At 49.4% G+C, this 23,173-nt stretch overlaps 1 protein-coding gene across 7 annotated transcripts in view; it reads right to left on the minus strand.

Moving 5' to 3' along the window:
- The window catches only part of SCUBE1 (signal peptide, CUB domain and EGF like domain containing 1), a 127,101-nt gene extending 126,614 nt beyond the window's left edge, over positions 1-487 (minus strand). For 3 of the 7 annotated variants that reach the window (XM_086403186.1, XM_086403184.1, XM_086403183.1), the window contains exon 1: positions 264-484. In XM_086403186.1, coding sequence (XP_086259312.1) covers positions 264-351 — 88 coding nt within the window. In that variant the 5' untranslated portion in view covers positions 352-484. Of the gene's footprint in view, positions 1-263 lie in introns of all 7 variants that reach the window. The other 4 variants (XM_086403180.1, XM_086403181.1, XM_086403185.1 and 1 more) reach the window with 3 other exon arrangements.
- Between the last annotated feature and the right edge of the window lie 22,686 nt (positions 488-23,173).

The raw sequence follows: 23,173 nt of genomic DNA on the forward strand, positions 1-23,173 counted from the left end.
GGGCCGTCGTGCTTTCTTTCTTCCTCCAGCCCTCACACACCACCCCCCGCCCCAGCTCCCCCGGGGCCTCGGCCACCCGCCTTCCCTGCTTCGGCCCCGCTGCGCTCTGGGAGCCCCCGGGCCGGCCCGGGCAGCGCGGAGGGGGCGCTCCGCGGTCGGCCCCAGAAGTTACTTTGCAGAGTCAGGGCGGGGCTGCAGCCCTCCCGACGGCGCGTGGCTGGGGGCCCGCCCGGGACCTCGCCGCCCACCGGGTCGGGGCTTACCTGGGAGCCCGCTGCCCCCCGCCAGCCGCCCGCGCGCGCCCAGGGCGAGCAGCACACACAAGTGCCAGCGCACGGCCGCCGCGCCCATGCTCACTGCGGGCCGGGCCGGGCCGGGCGTGCGGGGCGTGCGGGGCGCGGGGACCCCCACCGACCGGCCGCTCGCCGAGCGCTCCCAGCTGCAGGCTCCGAGGCCAGCGCTCCGGCTCCCGGCCTCCGAGCCGGCGCGACTGACGAGGTGACAGCCGCGCGCTCATTGGCCCGCTGCCGCCGGGGGCGGGGCTCCAAGCGCCACCGCCCAATGGGCGCCGGCCGCCGGCCTGGGGGGAGGGGCGGGAGTCCGGGGGCGTCCCCCTCCTCTCCCGGCCGGCGGCAGGTGGGGGCTAGGGGCCCCGATCGCCGGGCCTCTGGGCTCACGGTCTAGGCCGGGCCGGAGCCACCTCTGAGGCTGCTCCCTCTCTCTGCCCCCTGCTCCTACGTCCCGCCCTGTCCGTCGAGGGTGGCCGCTCCTTAGGGGGCAGCACCCATCCACCAGCACGCGCGCGCGCGCGCGCGCGTACACACACACACACACACACACACACACACACACACTCTAGGGAGAGGAGGGGGCCTGCCCACCGGCTCTGGAGGTCGAGAAAGGCCCCGGAGGCATCCATTTGTATCGAAAGAAACGCAGACCGCTAGAAGCAGAATTGCTCTTTCATCCATTTCGTAAGTGTTTATTGAGCACCTACTGTGTGCAACTTCCCTGGTAGCTCCGACGGTAAAAGCGGCTGCCTACAATGCGGGAGACCAGGGTTCGATCCCTGGGTCAGGATGATTCCCCTGGAGGAGGAAATGGCAACCCACTCCAGTATTCTTGCCTGGAGAATCCAATGGACAGAGGAGCCTAGTAAGCTAACAGTCCATGGGGTCACAAAGAGTCCGACACGACTGATCGACTTTACTTTCACTGTGTGCCCAGCACTGGCAAGGCAGCCGTGAAGAAGACAGGCAGGAAAACCTTCTGAAGATCGTTTTCACATTTACGTTCAAAACAAACCAACTTTTTACCGCTCCCCAAAAGACAATGGCCTATAAATGCGCTTGTCCTAGGACAACCGCGGGATCCGTGTCTGCAAGGGGGCGCGGCGAAGATTCTGTGTCTGCCTCGCGGTCAGTCTTGGCTGCCACAGCTTGTCTCAAGGCTGACGTCTTACACAGCAAAGTTTGATGAGCCCCCGCCCCCAGAATGCAAGGTCCCGCGGGATGGTGGGCTGGGGGTGGGAAGACCAAGCAGTCAGGTCATTCCACCCAAAAGTTGCTCTGGCAGGGCCTGGGGTCTACACCTGACTCCTTTGAGACCTGGATCCAAGACCCCCTGCCCAGCGGGCAAAGTTGGAAATAAATGGCCCTTCTCAGCCCCAGGCAGGACGCTTGAAGGCAAGAAAGTTCAGCAAACCCCAAGGCCCATCTCCTTGACAACCACCAATAAGAGCTTCTTTTTTCCTCTCCTGCTCTCCAGGTCTACTGAAAGACAAGACTTCCCTCTTTTTGCCCACTCTGCTTGCGCCAGTACACACCCAAGTTTCCTCTCCACATTGGCTCCCTTCCCTGCCCCCCAACACACCCACACACGCAGGTACACCCTCCAACACACCCCCTCAGGCATACAGGCTCTCGCACTCATATACATCCTCACCAACACCCTCGCACACAATCCCACACTTTAAACACGCAACCTCTCACACACAAATGGGTGACTGCACACACACTCCCACAACCTTCTGGAGGCAGTCTCCACAGCCCTGGAAGTTAAATCGGTGTCCAGCCACCTTTGCTCCCTGTCTGACCTCGTATCACGGACAGCCTGTGGCACTAGCCTGGGGGCTGAGGCAAGGGGTCCCCACACGGGGGGACCAGAGAGGGTTAGCCCTCTCCCCCATCACACTTGACATATCGTGTATGGTTGTGCTGGCCAGTGGTTTAATTTGGGAGACCCTGTTACCAGGCTTTATTTTGCCCTTGCGTGGCTTTGGGTTTCTGGGGGAGAAGCACCCTCAGAACATAGGTTTCTGCATGATGCACACTGTCCTGTGTATTAGATAGCAGAGTAACAAAGGTGAGTTGGGGCGGGAGGGCAGGTCCTTTCAGGGGCTCGAGCCGACTAGAAACAATGCTCTTTAATGGGCTTCTTCAACAGCAGCCCCTCATCCCTGGCCCGGTGCCCCCCAAGCTTGATGGTAGCAGGGGGTTCTTATTTTGGGCTCCGTCGTCCCAAATCAAGGAGGCAATGGAGGCAGGATGGTGGCCTGTTAGACTGTCCCTCCCAGAACCCAGAGGCAGCTCTCAGTGACACCAAGTCCTGTCCCCAGCTAGCCTCGCCAGAGTGTGCAGAGAAAAAGTCATTCCTTCCAAGAGATGATGGTCTGTGCAGAGGAGTCAGGAAGCAGAGAGGGCTGGAGAGGAGACACACTCCTAAGTCCCCCACAAATGCACTCAAGGACATGGCAGAGAAAGAGGTGGTTGGTTCTGGCACAGGGGTGGTCAGGGAGGCCTCCCGGGGCACAGGACCCTGGAATTGGGCACCAAGGGTGAGGAGGAGATTTCTGCGATGGACAAGGCCGTGTGCAAGGTCAGCGGGAGAAGGTGGGGACCTAGGAGTGAGTGTTCTCAATGCATCTCACAAACTGTAAAGTGCTGCACAAGGCTGTTGGTGACACAGAAGCCAGCTGCTCACAGAGACGGTGGTGCCTGGGCAGCTGGTGGGGTGAGATCCCGTTTGTCTGGACTCCAGCAAGGGGTATCTTGAAACTAGATACTAGTTTCTCATCTAGAAACTGAGCTGGGCGAGTGAGGCCTGGACATGGATGAGACAGTCGCCTTGGGAGGGAACACTCCATGGCTCCTTGTTGCCTACCAAGCAACGCTGAACACTCTGTGGGGCTCACAACGCACCCTTTGCCCTCCCCAGTGGTCCTCTCCTCAACAAACCAATGCAAAGAGGGCCCCACAGGCATCCTATGTTCACAGCTCTCAGTCTCTGCCAGGATCACCCTTGATCTTCACAAGGCTCACCCCTCTTCTTCTGCCCCATCCCCACCCCCAAGCAGGGGGTAGGTCCTCCTCTGGGATCCAACAGGCACTGCCGCTTTCCCATCAGAGTCCAGCTCACCCTGGGTTTCATTTTTGTCGCCTCCAAGCCTGGGGGTTCCTGAAGGTGGGGCTCACAGCTGATCCGCATCTGGAGTCACAGCTCCCAGCTGGGACCTAAGGAATGATTGTTGGATAAATGAATGAATGGACAAAGAAACAAGGCAGACATCACTTAACTGAGGATTTGCATCACCCCAGGGAGTGGATAAAGCTTATTTTGGCTGTTTGACAGGGTCCTGGGGCGTGAATCCAGCTGCCCACACACTCCTGGTCACCTCCATCCTCGGTGCCCACAGGGAAGCTGGGCTGGCCAGCAGGACCGCTGTCCTCTGGGGCCCTTTGGCGCCCCCTGGTGACAGAGGCTTGCGCAGAAGCTGACCTGAGTACTTCTCTTCTGCCAGACAGACACACAGCCTGGGCCACTGGACGCCAGCCTGCTGACTCCAGCCCTCCATGTAAGAACACCTTGCTTTTGTTTTTACTTCCTCATGAAAAAGTCTCTTGATTCCTAACAGTTGTTCTTTAACCACAGAAAGTTCTTTGAGAAAATAAAGTTTAAGCATAAAATGTCACTGCAGGGATGTGAAAGCCTTGATCTTGATGACTTTAGAGGCTTTCGTTATCCTCTCTTATTAAAAATGAACGTTCATAGTCATACCACTTCGTGTTTGCATACTTCTTTAGACCTTGAAGGCTCATCCTTTCTGTAATCGGTAGGTGACTATGGGGGCTTCTCTCTCATGCAACTGGTGGCTCAGTGGTAAAGAACCTGACTGCAATACAGGAGATGGAGGTTTGATCCTTGGGTTGGGAAGATCCCCCTGGAGAAGCAAATGGCAACCCAGTCCAGTATTCATGCCTGAAAATCCCATGGACAGAGGAGCCTGGTGGGCTACAGTCCACGGGGTTGCAAAAGAGCCGGACACGACTGAGCAACTAAACAGCAGCAGGTGACCAGGGGCCCCATGGACCAGGCTCCTCGGCTCCAGCTCTTATTTTCAAATGAGGGTCTCAGTCCCCAGAAGCCAGGGACGTCTCCAGCTCATGTTCCAGACTCCTCTGAGATCACTGGCCTCAGATTCAGCACTCAGGGTATTCTGACCTCCTGGCTCTCTCTGTCCCCAGTTATAGCAACAGGTACAATGTAAGCAGTGTCCCTGTGTTCCTAGCATTGTGCCCAGATGTCTTGTGTGTTACATCACTTATCCCGAGAGGTAGAAACTGCCACCATCCCCACCTTACACCTGAAAAAACAAAGACCCACGCCACTTCCTTGGGGACCACAGAGCCAGCTAATGGCAGACATGGGATCCGAATTCAGCTCTGTGCAGCTCCTGAAGACAGGCTCCAAGCCACTGCCTGCGTGCTAAGCCGTTTCAGTCGTGTCCAACTTTGTAACCCCATGGACTGTAGCCCGCTAGGCTCCTCTGTCCATGGGATTCTCCAGGCAGAAATAGTGGAGTGGGCTGCCATTTCCTTCTCCAGGGGATCTTCCCTACCCAGGGATCGAACCTGTGTCTCTTATGTCTCCTGCATTGGCAGGCAGATTCTTTACCACTAGCACCACCTGGGAAGAGCTGATAATAAAACCCACTCGGAAGGCATTAGGGCACTCCTGGCTGTAACACACAAAGTATGTTTTGGTTTCCATATTGAGAAAGGAGGTTTTTACATAGCAGACAAATTGTAACAGTTCACAGTTCATATGGCTGATTTTAGGTACTAACCAGTTTCATGCTCACCCATCTATCTAACAGTTCCTCCCTTCCCAGTTTATTTTCTTATCTAGGATGGCAACAAGTCACTCTAGGATCCTGGGAGGGGTTGTGTAGAAGTGGGAAGTGATGGGGAGGTGATATGACACACACACACACCATTCCCCCCGGGGAAATGACTCAAGCTGCAAGGCCATACATGCAGGGAACGCTGGAAATGAAACCTGGAGACATTCCAGCATCACAGAGCGGGGAAACTTCCGCCCGAAACCCAGATCTGCTGCCCCATGGCCGGGCCCACCAGAGCCCCCTTAGGCACCTCAAAGTCGCCAACTGGGCCCTCACCTCCTCCTGCCTAGGGCTGCTCCTCAGGGCTGGCATCTTTCCTCTCTCCTCACCCACCAAGCCCTGTCAACGAATGGCACATCACTTCTCTCCATTCCCAGAGGCCGCTGGCTTTGACGAAAGGACACCAACTTCCGCCCGCATGACTCCATAGATGCTCACACCCACACCCATCAGAGTAGCGGAGTCAGTGCTCAAAGGCAGACCGGACCTCTCCAGTCCTTGCTGCCTACAGGACACCGTCCACTCAAGGCCGTGGGAGAGGGATTTCCTGGTGGTCCAGTGGCTAAGACTCCACGTTCCCAATGCAGGGGGCTTGGGTTCAATCCCTGGTCAGGGAACTAGATCCCATGTGCCACAACTAGAGAGCCTTCGTGCGGCAGCTAAGACCTGGCCCAGCCAAAAAAACAAAAAACGCTGTGGGAGGTGGGCCTATCCTCTGCCTGGGAAAGCCCTCGCCTCCCCTCTGCCCTGCACTGCCTCATGCCTTGAGCCACAGCTTTTTCTGCTCCCTTCTGTCTCAACAAACTTCCCCATTCCTATGTCTGACAGGCTTAGACTCAAGGCTCAGGAGCTCTGTCCTGCCTGCGACTTTGTGGAGTGAATCCAGCCGCCCATCTTCTCCTGTCCCCCTCCATCCTCTGTGCCCTGAGGGCACGCTGGGCCTGCCAGCAGGACGGAACCTACGACCTGGGGCCCTTGGTCTTGCAGAAGCCCTCGCCATGGGCACTGGTTCCGCTCTGAAACCTGGAACTGATTGGCTAGAAGATTTTTCCTTCACTTAGGTCAAGATGTTGGGGTGGGCAGGTGAGTTAGACTTCCTGGTCACCTAGTATCCCTTGCAGACCTTAAGCCAAGACTTCAGTAGTGAACAGGTGGCTCTGGTTGGGCCATTCATTGTATTTTATGCCCCAGCTATAAAGTTCGTCCAGGGAGAAGGGGGTGACGGGATGAGACAGTTAGATAGCATCACCGACTCAATGGACATGAGTTTGAGCAAACTCTGGGAGACAGTGAAGGACAGAGAAGCCTGGCGTGCTGCAGTCCATGGGGTCGCAAAGGGTCAGACACGACTGAGCGACTGAACAATAAGAACATGTGACTAAGTGAAGCCCATCAGATGTCTGCCCGGGGGTTCTCTGAGTGGGGCTGTTGAGGTGTATCTACTTCCGTACATGGGCAGAGAGCAGTGAGGATGGGTGTCGGAGCTCCCCGTGGCTGTGGTTCTATTGCCATGCAGACAGCTGGCCTCAGGGAATGAATCCGTCAGAGAGCGGAGGAAAGAAATGGGAAGGGCCAGAGAAGAGACAAAGAGAGTAGAGAAGGCCATGGACCCCCCTCCATCATCTCAACCTCCTCTGCCCGTTAAGGTCACTAGCTGGCACTCTTCCCAGTGACACTGCCCATGGACGCCACTTGCTTGAGATGCAAGCATCTCTAAAAACCCAAGCCAATACAGCCCTCCAAGGAGACAGAGCCATCAGGAAGCCAGACAAGGGCTTCATGGCTGCAGACAGGATGAGACCCCTAATACTAGGTAGCAAGCAGGGACCCCATGAATGAATGAGGGGGTGACCGGTTTTCTTCCTTCCCTCCCACGTCCAGCAAGTGGTCTGGCAGGGCAGGCACTGAAAACAGGCGTAGCAGTGGCGACGTCTGCCTGGAATCCCCTCAAACATTTTCTCTCGGGCTAATTGTTGGCAGCAATCATAGACAATCAGGAGGCGACGATGCTGGTCAGCGACATCCGAGAGCGGGTCTCTCAGGATCCAGAAAGTCGAGGGTGCATGTCCCAGGGACCCATGGCTTTCCCATCTTCCAGGGTCTAGTCCCAGACTGCCATTTGCATGGAAGATGCTGGCCCTTCTCTGGTCCTAGGGCCTAGCCTAGTTCAACTCCAAGACTGTCCTCAACACAAAGGAGGAAGAGCTTGTGTGACCACAATAAAGGTCTCCCAAGAGCCGCCCTTGGCATGCTGCAGCCGGTCATGGCTCCCATTCACAATGAGCCATTGTGGTTTTCCTGCCTGACATCCTTATCTCCCAGGACTATGGGGGGCGGGAAGGAGACTGCTCCAGGGAGCTTGGGTTCTCCCGCCCTGCCCTAGGGTCAGCAATGTGCTTTGATAACTAGCCAGGCCAGGCTGATATTGACAATGGGCATTTGCGCAAGACTTTACCAGACTCCTTCACACCCATCATCCTGTTTGATCCTCAAAGACAAAGGTTGAGATCACGTGTCTCATAGCCTGTTTTGCAGGCGGAGAGCCTGAGTCCAAGAAAAGAAAATACCCCCCACTGTAGACTGCACTGTTGTTTGGTCACTAAGTTATGTCTGAGCTGTTAGTGACCCCCATGGATGGTAGTCCGCCAGGCTCCTCTGTCATGGGATTTCCTAGGCAAGAATACTGGAGCGGGTTGCCATTTCCTTCTCCAGGGGATCTTCCCAATTCAAGGATCGAATTCACGCCTCCTGCATCACAGGCAGATTCTTTACGGGTGAGCCACGAGGGAAGCCCATAAAGTGCATTGGCTCCACCTAAATTCTTAGAGAAAGGAGAAGAGTTATTTAGTTGTTGTGCTATTGTCCAAAAGAGACAGATGAGTTATTTCCATTAGGAAGACATTTACTGGGAATTCCGTGGCAATGGCAACCCACTCTAGTGTTCTTGCCTAGAGAATCCCAAGGATGGGGGAGCCTGGTGGGCTGCTGTCTATGGGGTCGCACAGAGTCGGACATGACTGAAGAGACTTAGCAGCAGCAGCAGCCAGTGGTTAGAACTCGGCCTTTTCACTGCTGCGGTCCAGGATCAATCAAAAAAAAAAGGGAAATTTACTAAGCAATGACTTCCTGTGCTGGACACTAAGAACACAGGAAGAGACTTGGACCCTGTTTAGGAAGAGCTCAGGCTAGAGAGGGAGACCCTGGCTCATGAATTCTGCAGGAAGCAGCCAAAATTCCCGCCAGAGGGCCCTGCCTCTTAAATCCACCCTTGCTCCTCTTTGCTTTACTGCAAGTCTCCTGCAAGCGACCACATGAATTGGTTTTAAACCGGAAAGGACAGAACTAGGTAAGCAGCTGCGTGTCCTCAAGGACGTTCGGCTTCAGCTTCCCCACATGTAAGACAAGTATAGGAAGCTCTCGTCATAAGTGCTCAGTGAGGACTTCCCGGCGGCCCAGTGGTCGAGAATCCGCCTGACAATGTAGGCAACACAGGTTCAATCCCTGGTCTGGGAAGGTTCCACATGCCCTGGAGCAACTAAGCCACGACTACTGAAGCCCCCCAGCCCTAGAGCCTGTGCTCCACAACGAGAGAAGCCAGCACAATGAGAAGCCCACGGACCACAACTAGGGAGAGCCTGCACACAGCAACCAAGACCCAGAGCAGTCAAACAGAATCAAAGAACAAGTGCTCAGCAAGGGAGAGATGAGACGAGGCACGTGAAGCTCTTGGCATCGTTGTTGGCATGCAGCTGACACTCAACAGAAACTGAAATAAATTTTAGACAGGATAGAGTAAGTGTCAAGAAATCGGTGTAAAGAAAAGTTCAGGGAGGGCCAGCTTGGCAGAAAGAGGAGCATGGCTTAGAGTTCATTGGTTGTGACAGAAGGTGGCCCTGGATACCGTAAACCACACAAGATCTATAGGAAAGAAGGGGATGCCTTACTGGTGGGGAGGGAAGGGGCTCAGATCAATCCCAAACTCCTTGTGGTCACAGGAATGAATTCATAATGGACTGGAGTCAATAGGCAAAGTATGTGAATAGGTAGTTTACAGAGGAGGAATTCCTAAAGGACAGAGTATTTCCAGAAAGAAAAAAACAAAACGCTAACTTCACTCCTATCAAAGGGGCCAACTAGCTCAATGAGACTTGCAAAAAAGACAAATATTAGTAACACTCAGTGCTGGAGAAGCTGCAGGGAGATGGACAGTCTTGGGCACTGTTGTGGGAAGTACACTGGCACTTCTCTGTCAAAACTTTGGTCTTTCCTCACCTCTAGGGTGGGGGTCTGAGTGAGGAGGGCACACACAGGAACGTCCTAGGGGTGTTGGAAATGTTCTATACTTTGGTCTGGGTGGGATGACAGAGATGCATCCCTGCATATCAAATGTACTGAGCTGACTGTTATGCACCTTACCCTATGTATTGTATAAAAAAGGAAAAATGAAATAAAATGCAAAATCACCTTTGATCAACCATTGCCCATCCAAGAATCTCTATCCCTTGCTCATGGACAGAGGTAGCTGCTCCAGGATGCTCAGGACCCAGTCGTTAGCAACAACTCTTGAAAACAACTCAGATATCTTTCAGTAGGGGAAGGCTGGAGGAAATGGTGGCACAGACACAAAAGAATATTAATATGCAGCCATGAAATAGCATTTCGGAAAAAATGTTCCTGATGCATTGTGGCAAAAGCAGGTTTTCAAACAAGATCTGCGATGCTGCGCTTGCAAAAAGCACAGAAACTAAAAATCCCTCTCTGTTTGTGCTTGTGTATTTGTATAAAGTCTCAAAAAGGGACATCCAAGTGTGAACAGTGGTTTCCTCCATCGAGAGGGATTAGGGAGCCGCCACTGAGATCTTTGAGTCTACTGTGTCCCCGCGTGTCATGGAATTGTTTTGCAATGGGCAGTCACTACTTTTGCAATTAAAAAAAAATCCCACAGAAATAAAATCAAGCAGGAGAGGTGCCTGGCACACAGTAGGTGCTCACTAAATAGCTGATAAAGGGCAAGGCTTCGGTTGCCCTCAGGTTGCTAAAGCTTCTCCTTCAGACTGCCTGCTCCCACCGGGGTGGGCCCGCATGACCCTGTGCCAGGCTCCCCCAGGGCCCTGGGATGTTCCTGGAATGGATGCTAGGGGAAGCTTGAAGCCGGTGGCCACATTTCCCTGGGGACTGCTGCTCTACAGCCAGAGCTCTGCTGGGTTGGCTCCAATTTTTTATTTGTAGGGAGATTAAGAAAAAGTAAAATAAAACATATAAAGCGACCCAGCCATCCTTTCCAAGTCCACTGCGGGTGGATGGTGGGGCTTGGGGCGGGCCCGGCGCCTGCAGAATAGCTGGCCACAAAAAAACAAACACGATCGTGGGGCACAGAAGCGCTCTATGCGCGCCCCTCCTCCCGTGCGGTCCCTCGGCCTCCGCGCGCCATCCCCTCCCCTCCCCTCCCCTTCCCTCCCCCTCCGGGAGCCCCTCCCCCGCCCCCAACCCTCCCCGCCCCGCCCCCAACCCCGCCGAAGACTTTTTGAAGTTGATCAATGAAACATGTTTTATTTACGGGCCCGTTCCTGGGCAGAGACTGTGCGAGGCCTTCGTTAGTTCCACATAATGAAAGAATGGGCCGATTCAAGGGGGCTTGGGAGAGAAAAGAGGGAAAATTAGAGTTCGGTCTGCTCACTTAAAAGAAGAAGAAGAAGGGGGTGGGGGAGTAGGGGAGAAATTGTGGATTTGCTAAATAAAGCTCCCGGGCTTCATTCAGGGCCCGCGGAGAGGTCCCGGCTCAACCCTCTGAGTCCAGACAATGTGGGCCGGAGACTGGCCGGCCGGCGGCTCGCATTCCTCCCCGGGCTGGAAGGGCAATGGGCTGTTTAAATTGCTACTTAAGTTTCCAGCTGTTTTACCAGTGATTTGCCCAACCTAATAGCTCTTTAAGGCTTTAAACAAGAAAATAGCTCTTCTCACGGCTCAAAGCAGCGGCACTGGTTAGCTCAGACGGCGCCCATTGTCCGAGGCTTAAACCCTTCTCTGCGCCGACTCCCCTCCCCCCCCCCCTCCCCAGCGGTCCCAGACTTTGTCCAGCTCGTGGAGGCTATTTATCCTTTTAAGATGCTGGTTTTCTGGGCTTCTGTCCAGAGGACTTCTAAATAAGTCCTTATTTGAGGGGACTGCCTGTCTGCTGCCCTTACATGTCCCCCCAACAAGTTAGTGACAAATTGTAAATTTCGTAGGACCCTAGCGCCTACTTAGTGGACACCTACTGTGTGCCAGACCTTGGGTCCCCTCGTCTCGTTTCATTCTTGCCCTGGTCTACAAGGACGTGGTCCAGCTATGGGCACAGCTTTACGATGGGGACCCAGACACAGTGGAAGGAACCCACCTGGCCAAGTTCACACAGAGGCCTAGAGCCGGGTCAGGCTGGTCTGATTTCCAGGGTCTAGATGCTTAACCACCACCTGCTACTAGGTAGCCGTGGAAACTTGAACAGGCCACGGGAGGGGACTGCTGGGATGTGGGTTCTAGCTTGGTGCCTCTGGCTGTGGACATTCAGAGGGCCCAGTTTCCAGGGAGACCGCACGGGTTGTGGGGAGTGGGCAGGACAGGAGGGGACCACGGGGAAGGTGATGGTGGGGGATCTGACCTCATCCATCCCAGTCCAGAACCTCCCTCTAATTGTCTGAAAATAATTCTCTATCTATTATGACTTAACTGTGTGTGTGTTAGTCGCTCAGTCGTGTCTGACTCTTTGCCACCCCACGGACTCCTGTGACCACCAGTCTCCTCTGTCTTTGGGATTCTCCAGGGAAGAACACTGGAGTGGGTTGCTGTCTCCCTTGTCCAGATGACTCAACTCTAATGAACTAAAAACCACGGTTGTTTTTCTGACTATAAAAGCCATACATGTCAATTGTGGAGACCTTAAAAAAGATATCAAAATAAATAGAGAAGCACCTGTTAAACGTTTAGGGTGCTGCTCAGCTGGGAGTGAGCACTCAGTCTGTGTAAGCTGTCATCATCTTTGTCATCTGTGCTACCCTTTTTAAAAAGAATTTTATTGAGTATAGTTGCTTTAAAATGTTGTTTGTTTCTGCTGGACAGCAAAGGGAATCAGTTATACATGTACACATAACACCTCTTTTTTGAAATTTCCTTCCCATTCAGGTCACCACAGCACACTGAGTAGAGTTTCCTGTTACACAGTAGGTTCTCATCAGTTACCTGTCTTATACACAGTATGCCAATCCCGATCTCCCCGTTCCTTCTATTCCCCGTTCCCTCTGGTGTCCATACATCTGGGCTCTATGCCTGTGTCTCTATTTCTGTTTTGCAAATAGGTCATCAGTACCATTTTTTCTAGATTCTACGTGTGTGTGTTAATATACAATATTTGTTTTTCTTTCTGACTTCACTCTGTATGACGGACTCTAGGTCCATCTACATCTTGGCAAACAGCACAATTTCATTCTTTTTTCTGGCTGAGTAATATTCCTCTGTATATATGTGCCACATCTTCTTCACCCACTTCTCTGTTGATGGACAGTCAGGTTGCTTTATCCCTGTTATCCTAATGAAGGCGCTGGACGCGAGAGCACTGTGGTGTGCCTTTCCTCCTGGGCTTTTTCTCTGTGTATTTAAACATACCCAGGCTTGAGCTTAATTTTACTATGCACTGTTTTGCACATGCATACATTTTTTCCCTCTAAATTCATCAAGCCAGGAAGCTGTGATGAAGGCTTATCAAATTTCTCTATTGACCCTATGCTCTCGGATTACACAGTGTAGATTATGAGCAAGATAACCGTGCAAAGGAAGTCATTAGAGATGACCTGGAGATCTTTGCAGGGGAGCAAGCCACAGGAGGCGGGAAAGTCCCCAGATAAGGTGCACGTTCAAAGTTCAGTTTGGGAAGTGGAGACTGTGTGTCTGCCCAAACCACAGGCGGAGGTGGGGCCAGAATCCACAGCCTCAAGGCCAGACACAGTTAAGGGGTCCCACTTTATTCCTGCAGGTAATGGGGAGCCACAGATGCTTCTTGAGCAAGGGCTGTGACCAGGATACTTTTGCATGGCCCACACTTAAAACACCAGGAAAGACAGTCTTGAGGTCCAGCCTGCATCCTGGCAAAAAAAACAATGACTGCTCCAACAGAGTAGAAACTGGCTGCCCGGCCTTCCCTGACCACCCGTTGAAGAATGAGACCCAGTCCTGTCTGCCCAGTGGGGCCGTCCTGGAGCCTCTGATGTGACTTTGTCTCTGTATGTGGGAGGGAAGAGCTGGCAGGCGTGGCCTCTCACCTGCTTCTGCCGTCCAGATGCTCACAGGTTACGACCCATTCACTCTGTTATTTGGTGAGCAGGTTTTAGAAGCATCAATTCATTTTATTCCATTTATTTTACAGATAGGGAAGCTGAGGCTCAGAGTGGGGAGGCAATATGTCAGGTAAATGGCAAAGACAGAACTAAGAAATGTTTTAAACTTTTGTACCACGGTTTGCAATTCCTGCTCATCTCTGCCTTATCCCTTGTCTTTTTTCTTTTTTTAAACACATACTTAAAACAATATTAATATTATAATTTTGCTACTGGAAAAGGCACAGGGACACACAGATTGATTGGAGTGCAAACTGCTGTAACTTCATGGGAAGGCGATTTGGTTATATCTATCAAAACTTTTAATACAAAAGTCCCAGTTCGATCCCTGGGTTGTGAAGTTCCCCTGGAGAAGGAAATGGCAACTCACTCCAGTACTCTTGCCTGGAAAATCCCATGGACAGAGAAGCCTGGTAGGCTACAGTCCATGGGGTCGCAAAGAGTCGGACACAGCTGAGCGACTTTCACTTTCCATCGCCTAGAATTATTCCTACAAATATAGCCTCATGTGTGTGCAAAGATGTGTGTACAAGGATGTTCACCACAATACTACTTGTTAAAAAACTTTACAAAAACGTGTTGATTTATTTTTGGCCGCGTCAGTTGCAGCCCCTGGATCTTTGTTTTCATGTGGGCTTCTCTCTAGTCACGGTGCGCAGCCTCGCGAGTGCAGGCTCAGGAGTTGTGACGCATGGGCTGGGTTGCCTCACTGCAGTCTTAGTGGGATCTTCGTTCCCCGACCAAGGACTGAACTTGAGTCCCCTGCATTGCAAGGCAGACTCTTAACCAGTGGACCGCTAGGGAAGCTCCACTAGGGAACTGCTTCTTATGTCTAGAACTGGAAGAAAAAGAACCAGCAACTCTAAGCATCTATAAATGGTGACCGGTTAAATAATCTTTTCTACGTCCACATGTCGAGTATTATACAGCCATACAAAAGAATGGAGGAAACCATTTCATACTCCTGATATCAGTGTGTGAGACTGACTCTTTTCTCTCTAAACTTAGGCATTATTTTCAAGCTTTGACATTTTGAAAAAAAAAGAGTATTTTATTGCTTTTACTTCAGTCAGTTCAGTTCAGTTGCTCAGTCGTGTCCGACTCTTTGCAACCCCGTGGACTGCAGCATGCTAGGCCTCCCTGTCCATCACCAACTCCTGGAGGTCACTCAAACGCATGTCCATTGAGTTGGTGATGCCATCCAACCATCTCATCCTCTGCTGTCCCCTTCTCCTCCTGCCTTCAATCTTTCCCAGCATCAGGGTCTTTTCAAATGAGTCAGCTCTTCGCATCAGGTGGCCAAAGTGTTAGAGTTGCAGCTTTTACTTACATTTCTTAATTATGAGTGAGGTTGAACATTTTTCATAATGTTGTTCATTTTAAATTCTTTTTGTATGAATTTCCTTTCCATATACAGCTTTTGCCTGTTTTTCTGTTAGGTTTTAAGTCTTTTTCTCACTTGTATGAGAGTTTCCCAAATTAAAGCAATCAGTCCTAAGAAACGTCAGACACTGTTTGACTTTTGTCATGACTTTGCCTATACTGTTTTCTTCACCTAGACATTTAAAAATTTTATGTAAATCATATTTTTTAAACTTTGATTTTTTTTTTTGGTACAGAAGATATATTTTAAAAAATAGCTGAATCAGTTCTCCTTTCCTTTTTTGAATTTTTTCAATCAATTTAAAGCCTGGATGTTTCTTATCCCTCCAGAGACTTGGCCAATATTACTTATATTTTTGGCCAGTATTTCTAGAATTTAATTTGCTTTATAAATCATTTATTCTTCAGCATATAAAAATGGATTAAAACTTGTACTTTTCCTCACATGGTCTCATATTTATTCAGCCTTCCTTCATTGTTCATTAGTTGGAGAAGACACTGTTATTATAGTTTGAGTTATTTTACAAAGGAAAGAGAGTTTCTCTGCTCTCCATTAATCATGGATTCTAATATCAGAGAGGGATTATTTCTCGTCTCTTTGAAAATAATCTTTGGATTTCTCACTCATTTATTTCCTCAAATGAATTTTATTATGGCTTCTGGGTATCCTGCTTAGAAAGAGCTTTCCTTTCCAAGATTATAAATAACTTCACTTATGTTTCCCTTTAGAATTTTTATGGCTCAATATTTTTTTGTTGAAATCTTGGATCCATCTGGAATTTATTTTGGTGTAAGGGGTGAGGTAGGGATTCGATTTTATTCTTTCCAGATGGCTGACTACCCAGGTATCTCAACGTCCTGCTTTGACTAATAGGTCTCTTCCCTCTGATATGAAATGCCTCCTTTTTTTCCCACGTGCCAAATTCCCACACATATTTCCATGGATTTCTGCACTCTGGGCTGGATTGAGTGTCTAGTTCCTTTCCAATACTAAACTTTAAAAGTTATTGTACTTTCATAATATGTTTTAACATCTGGTAAAGCCAGTTCCCGCTCATTAGTTTTGTTTTTCCTTAGAATTTCCCTGGCTGGTCTCACATGTTTATTTTTCCAGATGAAATTTGGTATCATTTTGTCAAGTTCCAAAAAATAAATAAATAAATAAAACCCGTGTTGGTTTAAGACCTTTCCTACCAATGAATATACCTCCCCCACCCCCCGATTATTGTTATTAACCTTTTGTTAGTTCATTTTTCTCCATGTTAACTTTTTTCTGTGGTACAGAAGATTTTTTGTCTTGATACAGCCCAACCCTTTCTCCTCTGCTTAAAAAAAATATCAATAATTTTAAGAGCTTGAAAACATCCTATTCCTTCAGAGATCTGGTCAATATTCACTTATATTTTTGGCCAGTCTTCCTAAGATCTGCTTTGCTTTATAAACCATTTGTGTTGTGACGATCTGTGAAAGATGGGGAAAATGTATTTAAACTGATTTTTTAAAAAATTTCATTTATTTATTTGGTTGTACTCTTGAGAGTCCCTTGGACTGCAAGGAGATCAAACCAGTCAATCCTAAAGGAAATCAACCCTGAATATTCATTGCAAGGACTGATGCTGAAGCTGAAACTCCAATACTTTGGCCACCTGATGGGAAGAGCTGACTCATTTGAAAAGACCCTGATGCTGGGAAGGACTGAAGGCAATCAGAAGCGGATGGCAGAGGAAGACATGGTTAGATAGCATCACTGACTCAATGGACATGAATTTGAGATAGTGAAGGACAGAGGAGTCTGGCTGGCTACAGTTCATGGATTTGCACATAGTTGGAGATGACTGAACGCACACACATGCACACACACACCAGATCTCAGCTGTGGCATGCGGGATCTAGTTTCCCAATCAGGGAGAGAACCTGGGCCCCCTGTTTGGGAGTGTGGGGTCTTAGCCACTGGACCACCAGGGAAGTCCCCTAAACTGAGTTTTTTTCATGTTCGACTTCTTTCATTGTTCTTTGTCTACTCAAGACAACCCTATCATATCTTAAATTCGTTTACATGAGAAGCTTTCTTTGTCTCCATTCTGTTTCATCCGTGCCTGTCCTGCTATTTAATCCAGAGGCTAATCATCTATTTTAACATCCGAGAGGACTGATTGCTTATGTTTCTCAAAATATCCTTTGGATTTCTCACCCTTCTATTTCCCAAAATACACCAGCCTGTGTGATTCACGTGGCCCTCGCGAAAACCTGGTGAAAGAGGCTAGAAGCCTTAATTCCGTTAGCCGAGTGTCCCCTTGAGTGACAGGGGCTAAGGGACAGATCAGATGAAACACAGTTGTCACAGCCCCGCGGGAACAAAAGTGTTCCTTTAGGATATGAAATTCCCCGGAACTGCCTGGCCAGCAGCACCTTCGGTTGTTGAGTTTAACACTTAGAAGAAAAGTTGGGGATGGCGTCTAATACTCAGCCTCATTGATCAGGGGGCTGCCAACTAGGAATCTTCAGTAAAACTGGACCCCACAACTGAATCAGCATAAGGACATCAGGAGAAAGGGGCAGAGGGTCCCATCTGGGCTGAGCTGGGGGCTGAGCTGAGATGGGATGAGGTTTCCCGCATGCCTGAGGCACACGCACCTCCCCGTGCCCCCCGACGGATTCTACTTGGTCTCTGTGACCTCAGGTGCTGAGCGTGTCCCTGGAGAGTCCGTGTGTCAGCCTGTGTCTGTGTCATTAGCGTGTGTGGTGACAGCCCTTGATAGCCCGGCTGCTTTCAAGGATCGAGGTTCTCAGATGAGGGGCCAGGCCAAGCATTCCTGGGAGAATCCCTCATTTGCAGTTGACATGGAGATGTCAATATCAGCAGCCCCTGAATGAGCTAGGAGGTTGACGCAGATGGGGTCTCGGCAGGAACCTTCCACCAATCCGGGGCCATAACTCACCCAGGGGAATGGCCCTGATGATGGTTGAGGGCCAGTGGGGGGTGCCTGCCAGGTCAAAGGCAGGGTCCAGGGGGAAACGAGACTACCACTCCCCCTCCACACACCCCCACCCCAGGCCCACCCTGGCAGCCCTGGCTGGCAGGCTCAGTCTAGGATCAGGGGGATGTTGTTTATTTCTTTTCTTTATTTTTAGCTTTTACTTTGATCAGACTTATACAGGCAAATAGTTCTACAGCGTTTGTTAAGAAAAACAGCAGTTTCCTGCTCTTGTTCCCCACTCTCTCCCATACGCCCTCCCCAGAGGCTATTTCACCTCCTTTAACTGATTATTTTGATTTTTACCTCCCTGCCATTGAAACTGCATCTTGGTTTCTGTAGTTGTCAGCTTTATCGACTGATTTGTTCTAATAGGGGAGGATTTTGCTGTTTCCTGCCTCATCCCCACCAGGCACACCTCTCCCAGGCCTGATGAACACTGGCCATCTCTGTTTTCAGTAATTAAGGGCATGGACTCTGGAGCTGCCTGCCCTGGTTCCAACCCTTGTTTTGGCACTTTCTAGCTGTGTGATACTAGATAAGTCACCCAGCCTCTTGGTTGATAGCCACCTACCAGGACTCGCTGGGAGGTGAGTTAAATGAGTGTTGTTCAGTCGTTAGTCTTGTCTGACTCTGCGACCCCGTGGACTGCAGCACGCCAGTCTCCTCTGTCCTTCACTATCTCCCAGAGTTTGTCCAAGTTCATGTCCATTGGGTGGGTGATGCCATCCAACCATCTCATCCTCTGTGGCCCCCTTCTCCTCCTGCCCTCAATCTTTTCCAGCATCAGGGTCTTTTCCAATGAGTCAGCTCTTTGCATCAGGTGGCCAAAGTATTGGAGCTTCAGCATCAGTGCTTCCAGTGAATATTCAGGGTTGATTTCTTTTAGGATTCACTGGTTTGGTCTCCTTGCAGTCCAAAATAAATGGGCATAAGCACTGAATAGACATTTTCCCAAAGATGAAATGCAGATGGCCAACAGACACATGAAAAGATGCTCAACACTGGTAATCATCAGGGAAATGCAAGTCAAAACGACAGTGAGATGTCACCTCACACCTGTCACAGTGGCTATCACCAAAAATAAGGTAATTATCAAATGTTGGTGAAAATGTGGAGAAAAGGGAATCCTTGTACACTGCTAGTGGGAACATAAATGGGCACAGCTACTGTGGAAAACAGTATAGAGGTTTCTCAAAAAACTAAAAATAGAGCTACCCTATGACCCAGCAATTCCATACCAGAGTATATACACGAAAAAAACAGAAGCATGAATTGGAAAAGATGCCTGCAGCCCAGTGTTCATAGCAGCAGCATCTACAATTGCCAAGTGTCCATTGATATAAGACATGGATAAATGGATAAAGAAGATGTGGCATATACATATGTACACACGAACTCACACACAATGAAATATTACTCAGCCATAAAAAAGAGCAACATCCTGCCATTGCAGCAACGTGGATGGGCTTGGGAGATATTATGTCAAGTCAAATAAATCAGACACAGAAAGACAAATACCATATGTCACTTATATGTGGAATCTAAAAAAAATACAATAAGCTAGTGAATACAATGAAAAAGCAGACTCACAGATGTAAGGAACACGTTAGTGGATACCAGTGTGGGGGACAGGGGCAACAGAGGGCTGGGAGGCGCAAACTGTTGGATATAAGAGAGGCTGCAGGAATGTCTTGTACAACACGGGGAATACAGCCAATACTGTCTAATAACTGTAAATGGAATATAACCTTTAAACAGGGTATAAAAATAAGAAATAAAATTTTAAAATGAATTCATTTACGTAAAATGCTTGCCTCACACAGGCTCGAAATAGAATGTGCTCACAAGTGTCAAGATGAAGAGAAGGCCATATCTGTGACAACCTTTGAGTCAGTGGTACCCCCATCCCAGCTGATAGCTGTCCTCTTTCTCCTGAATCTCAGTGGTACCCCCATCCCAGCTGTTAGCTGTCTTCTTTCTCCTGAGTCTCAGTGGGACCCCCATCCCAGCTGATAGCTGTCCTCTTTCTCCTGAGTCTCAGTGGTACCCCCATCCCAGCTGATAGCTGTCTTATTTCTCCTTTCTTAGGTTCTTCTGCTGATGCTGCTAACTCAGTCTGGAACTGGCCTCACGGCTATTGGATACATCAGGCTTTCTGCACTTCCAGCCAGGGGCTGGGCTGCTGTCCTAGGGTCTCTGTTCCCTAGCAGCCTGGGGAGTCCCCTTTCCTCTTCCAGTTTCCTGTATCCCATACTGCTCTCTCTCTTTTTTAAACAATTTATTTATTTGGCCACACTGCACAGCAAGTGGGATCTCAGTTCTCCAACCAGGGGTTGAACCTGTGCCCCCTCCACTGGAGTGCAGAGTCTTAACCACTAGACCACCAGGGAAGTCCCTTTCCTCTTTCTTGATTTATCCCCTTATTCAGGTGATCTTGACAAGTAATGTCCTGAGAAAGAGTGTACGGAAAGTACAGTCCATTCTCATTATTTGAGGGAGTTAAATTCTATGAGATAATCCTAAAGGGAATCAGTCCTAAATATTCATTGGAAGGACTTATGCTGAAGCTGAAGCTCCTGATGGGAAGAGCTGACTCATTGGTAAAGATCCTGATGCTAGGAAAGGCTGAAGGCAGGAGAAGGGGACGACAGAGGATGAGATGGCTGGATGGTATCACCGACTCGATACACATGGGTTTGAGCAAGCTCTGGGAGATGGTGAAGGACAGGGAAGCCTGGCGTGCTGCAGTCCATGGGGTCACAAAGAGTCAGACACGACTTAGTGACTGAACAACAATGACATTCTGTGAAGTCACCACAACACTGAGTTAGCCCCTGCCGTGCCATTGCTCCCAGCAGAAACACAAGGTTAGATTGCTACGAGTCTGTGGTCACAGTGTTTTCTTTCTCTTCTCTTTTTGGCTCTTGGCTGCTGCAGTGGCTTGCGGGATATTGGTTCCCCGACCAAGGATTGAACCTGGGCCACAGGAGTGAAGGCCTAGAATCCTAACCACCAGGCCCCCAGGGAACTCCCACAGCATTCGTATCAACTGATCAACACCTACCCTTGCTTTCTGGGGGCTTTATGTGTATTTTCTGTGTCAACACGCTTTATTTAATGTGTTGCTGACTCACTGGCATTGAGCTCTCGGCCACCAGCACAGTGACTCAAGCCTGAACAAAGCTCAGCCGACACACGCGTTTTCTCCCTAAGGCACCTCGGTTTTTTGTACTTGGGAACAATAGACGACCTTTCAGCACTTTGCCTGGAACAACTTTCAGCAGCAAAATCACTAACAAAAAGCACAAAAAAGTAAGAAATGCGGCGCTTCGTAGATTGCCGAAAGGACACGGTTTACAGTATGAGAGCTGAAGAAGGGCATTGAAGATTTTGCTACTGAGTGCAAGTCTGTGAACGATCACGGGTGTACCACGAGTATTGACTTTGAGGTTACGAATACATTTTAGTGAGTAGGTGAGTTTGCACATAAGGAATCTGTGAATAATGAGGATGGTCTGGAAATGTTTCAAGACTTTCACTTTGCTTTGGACCGATAGCTTCATTTTATCCTTCTGTTGGATTGACCGCTTGTCTGGGTAAAGACATTTAGCTTGGGAAGTAACTTCTTCAGCATTTTTCAGGCATCATCTGGAGCTGCTGATGTAGTCGAGAAGCTTAAAGCTAAAGGGAGCCTCGTATGTGACCCTTTTCTGCTTGTGGGATTTTCTTTTGTCCCAGCATCTCAAGTTTCATGATGATGTACCCTTGTATGAGTCTCTTTTTATTCTTTGCCCAGAGGGGTACTTGGTGGGTCTTTATAATTGATACATTTAGATCCTTTTGTTTTAAAACATTCTCCAAGTGGTTGATGAATTGCTTCCCTTCCTTTTCCCTGGTCTGTTTCTGGAAGTTCTACTAACTGGATGTCATACCTCTTGGACTGCTCCACTTGTTTGTTTTTCCTCCTGTATTAGTACCCTTCGGAGGGGGAAGAATCTGCCTGCCATGCAGGAGACTGCCTGCAATACAGGAGACACAGCTGCAATCCCTGGGTAGAGAAAATCCTCTGGAGAAGGAAATGGTAATCCACTTCAGTATTCTGGCCCAAAAACCCTATGGACAGAGGAGCCTTGCGGGCTGCGGTCCACGGGGATCACAAGAGTCAGACACAACCTAGCAACTGAGCCACCAGCACTGTATTAGTTCCAGGGTTCTCCAGAGAAAAAGAGCCAGGAGGAACCGTCTTTGTTTTTATTTCTAGCTCTACATCCTGTTGGTTTTGAATCTATACCTATACATCTTATTGGTTCTGTGTCTATCTATCCATCCATCCATCTGCCTATTCACACTCACGAATTTATGAAGGCTAAGTTGTACAGGCTACTGTCTGCAAGCCGGACATCCAGGGAAGCTGGTGATGTAACTTCAGAGGCTGGTTCTGTAAGTTCCAGTCCAAGGATGGGAGAAGATGGATCTCTCGGTTCCAGCAGTCAAGAGGAGAGAGAAAATTCTTCCTTGTTCCACCTTTTCGTTCTATTCAGGCCCCCAGACAGTTATATGAGACTCACCCACTTTGGGGACAGTAATCTGCTTTCCTCTGTCTACAGATTCAAACGCTAATCTCACCTTGGAAACACCCTCACAGACACAGAAATAATGTTTAGCCAAATACTGGGCACCCTGGGATCTAGTCAAGTCGACACATAAAGTGAACCAGTACATCTCCTACTTCCGCCTTGGTTCTTTTGCTCTACTTTCTAGAATATTTCTTCAGATTTGCAGTCAAGCTCTTCTATTCTGTTTAAACCTCTGCTAGATTTTGGTTTCGAAGAGTTCTTTTTAAAACTTGAAGTGTAGTTGGTTCAGTGCTGTATTAGTTTTTGCAGTACAGCAAAGTGATTCGGTTATACATATATATACACATTTCCTTTTCCATATTCTTTTCCACTAGCGTTTATTACAGAATATTGAGCCTAGTTCCCCGTGGTGTACAGTAGGCCCTTATCTATCTGTTTTATATACGGTACTTTATATCTTCTAATCCCAAACCCCTAATTTATCCCTCTTCCTGCTAATTATGTTTGTTTTCTATGTCTGAGTCTGTTTCTGCTTCACTTGCGTCATATTCTAGATTCCACGTGTAAGTGACATCATATGGCATTTGTCTTTCTCATTCTGACTTCGTATGATGATCTCTAGGCCCATCCATGTTACTTCAAATGGCATTGTATCATTCTTTTTCACGGCTGAGTAATATTCCACTG

Source organism: Bos grunniens, chromosome 5 (assembly GCF_055505025.1).
Source record: "Bos grunniens cultivar Pamir isolate PY7600 chromosome 5, Bosgru_T2T1.0, whole genome shotgun sequence".
NCBI classification, from domain to species: domain Eukaryota; kingdom Metazoa; phylum Chordata; class Mammalia; order Artiodactyla; family Bovidae; genus Bos; species Bos grunniens.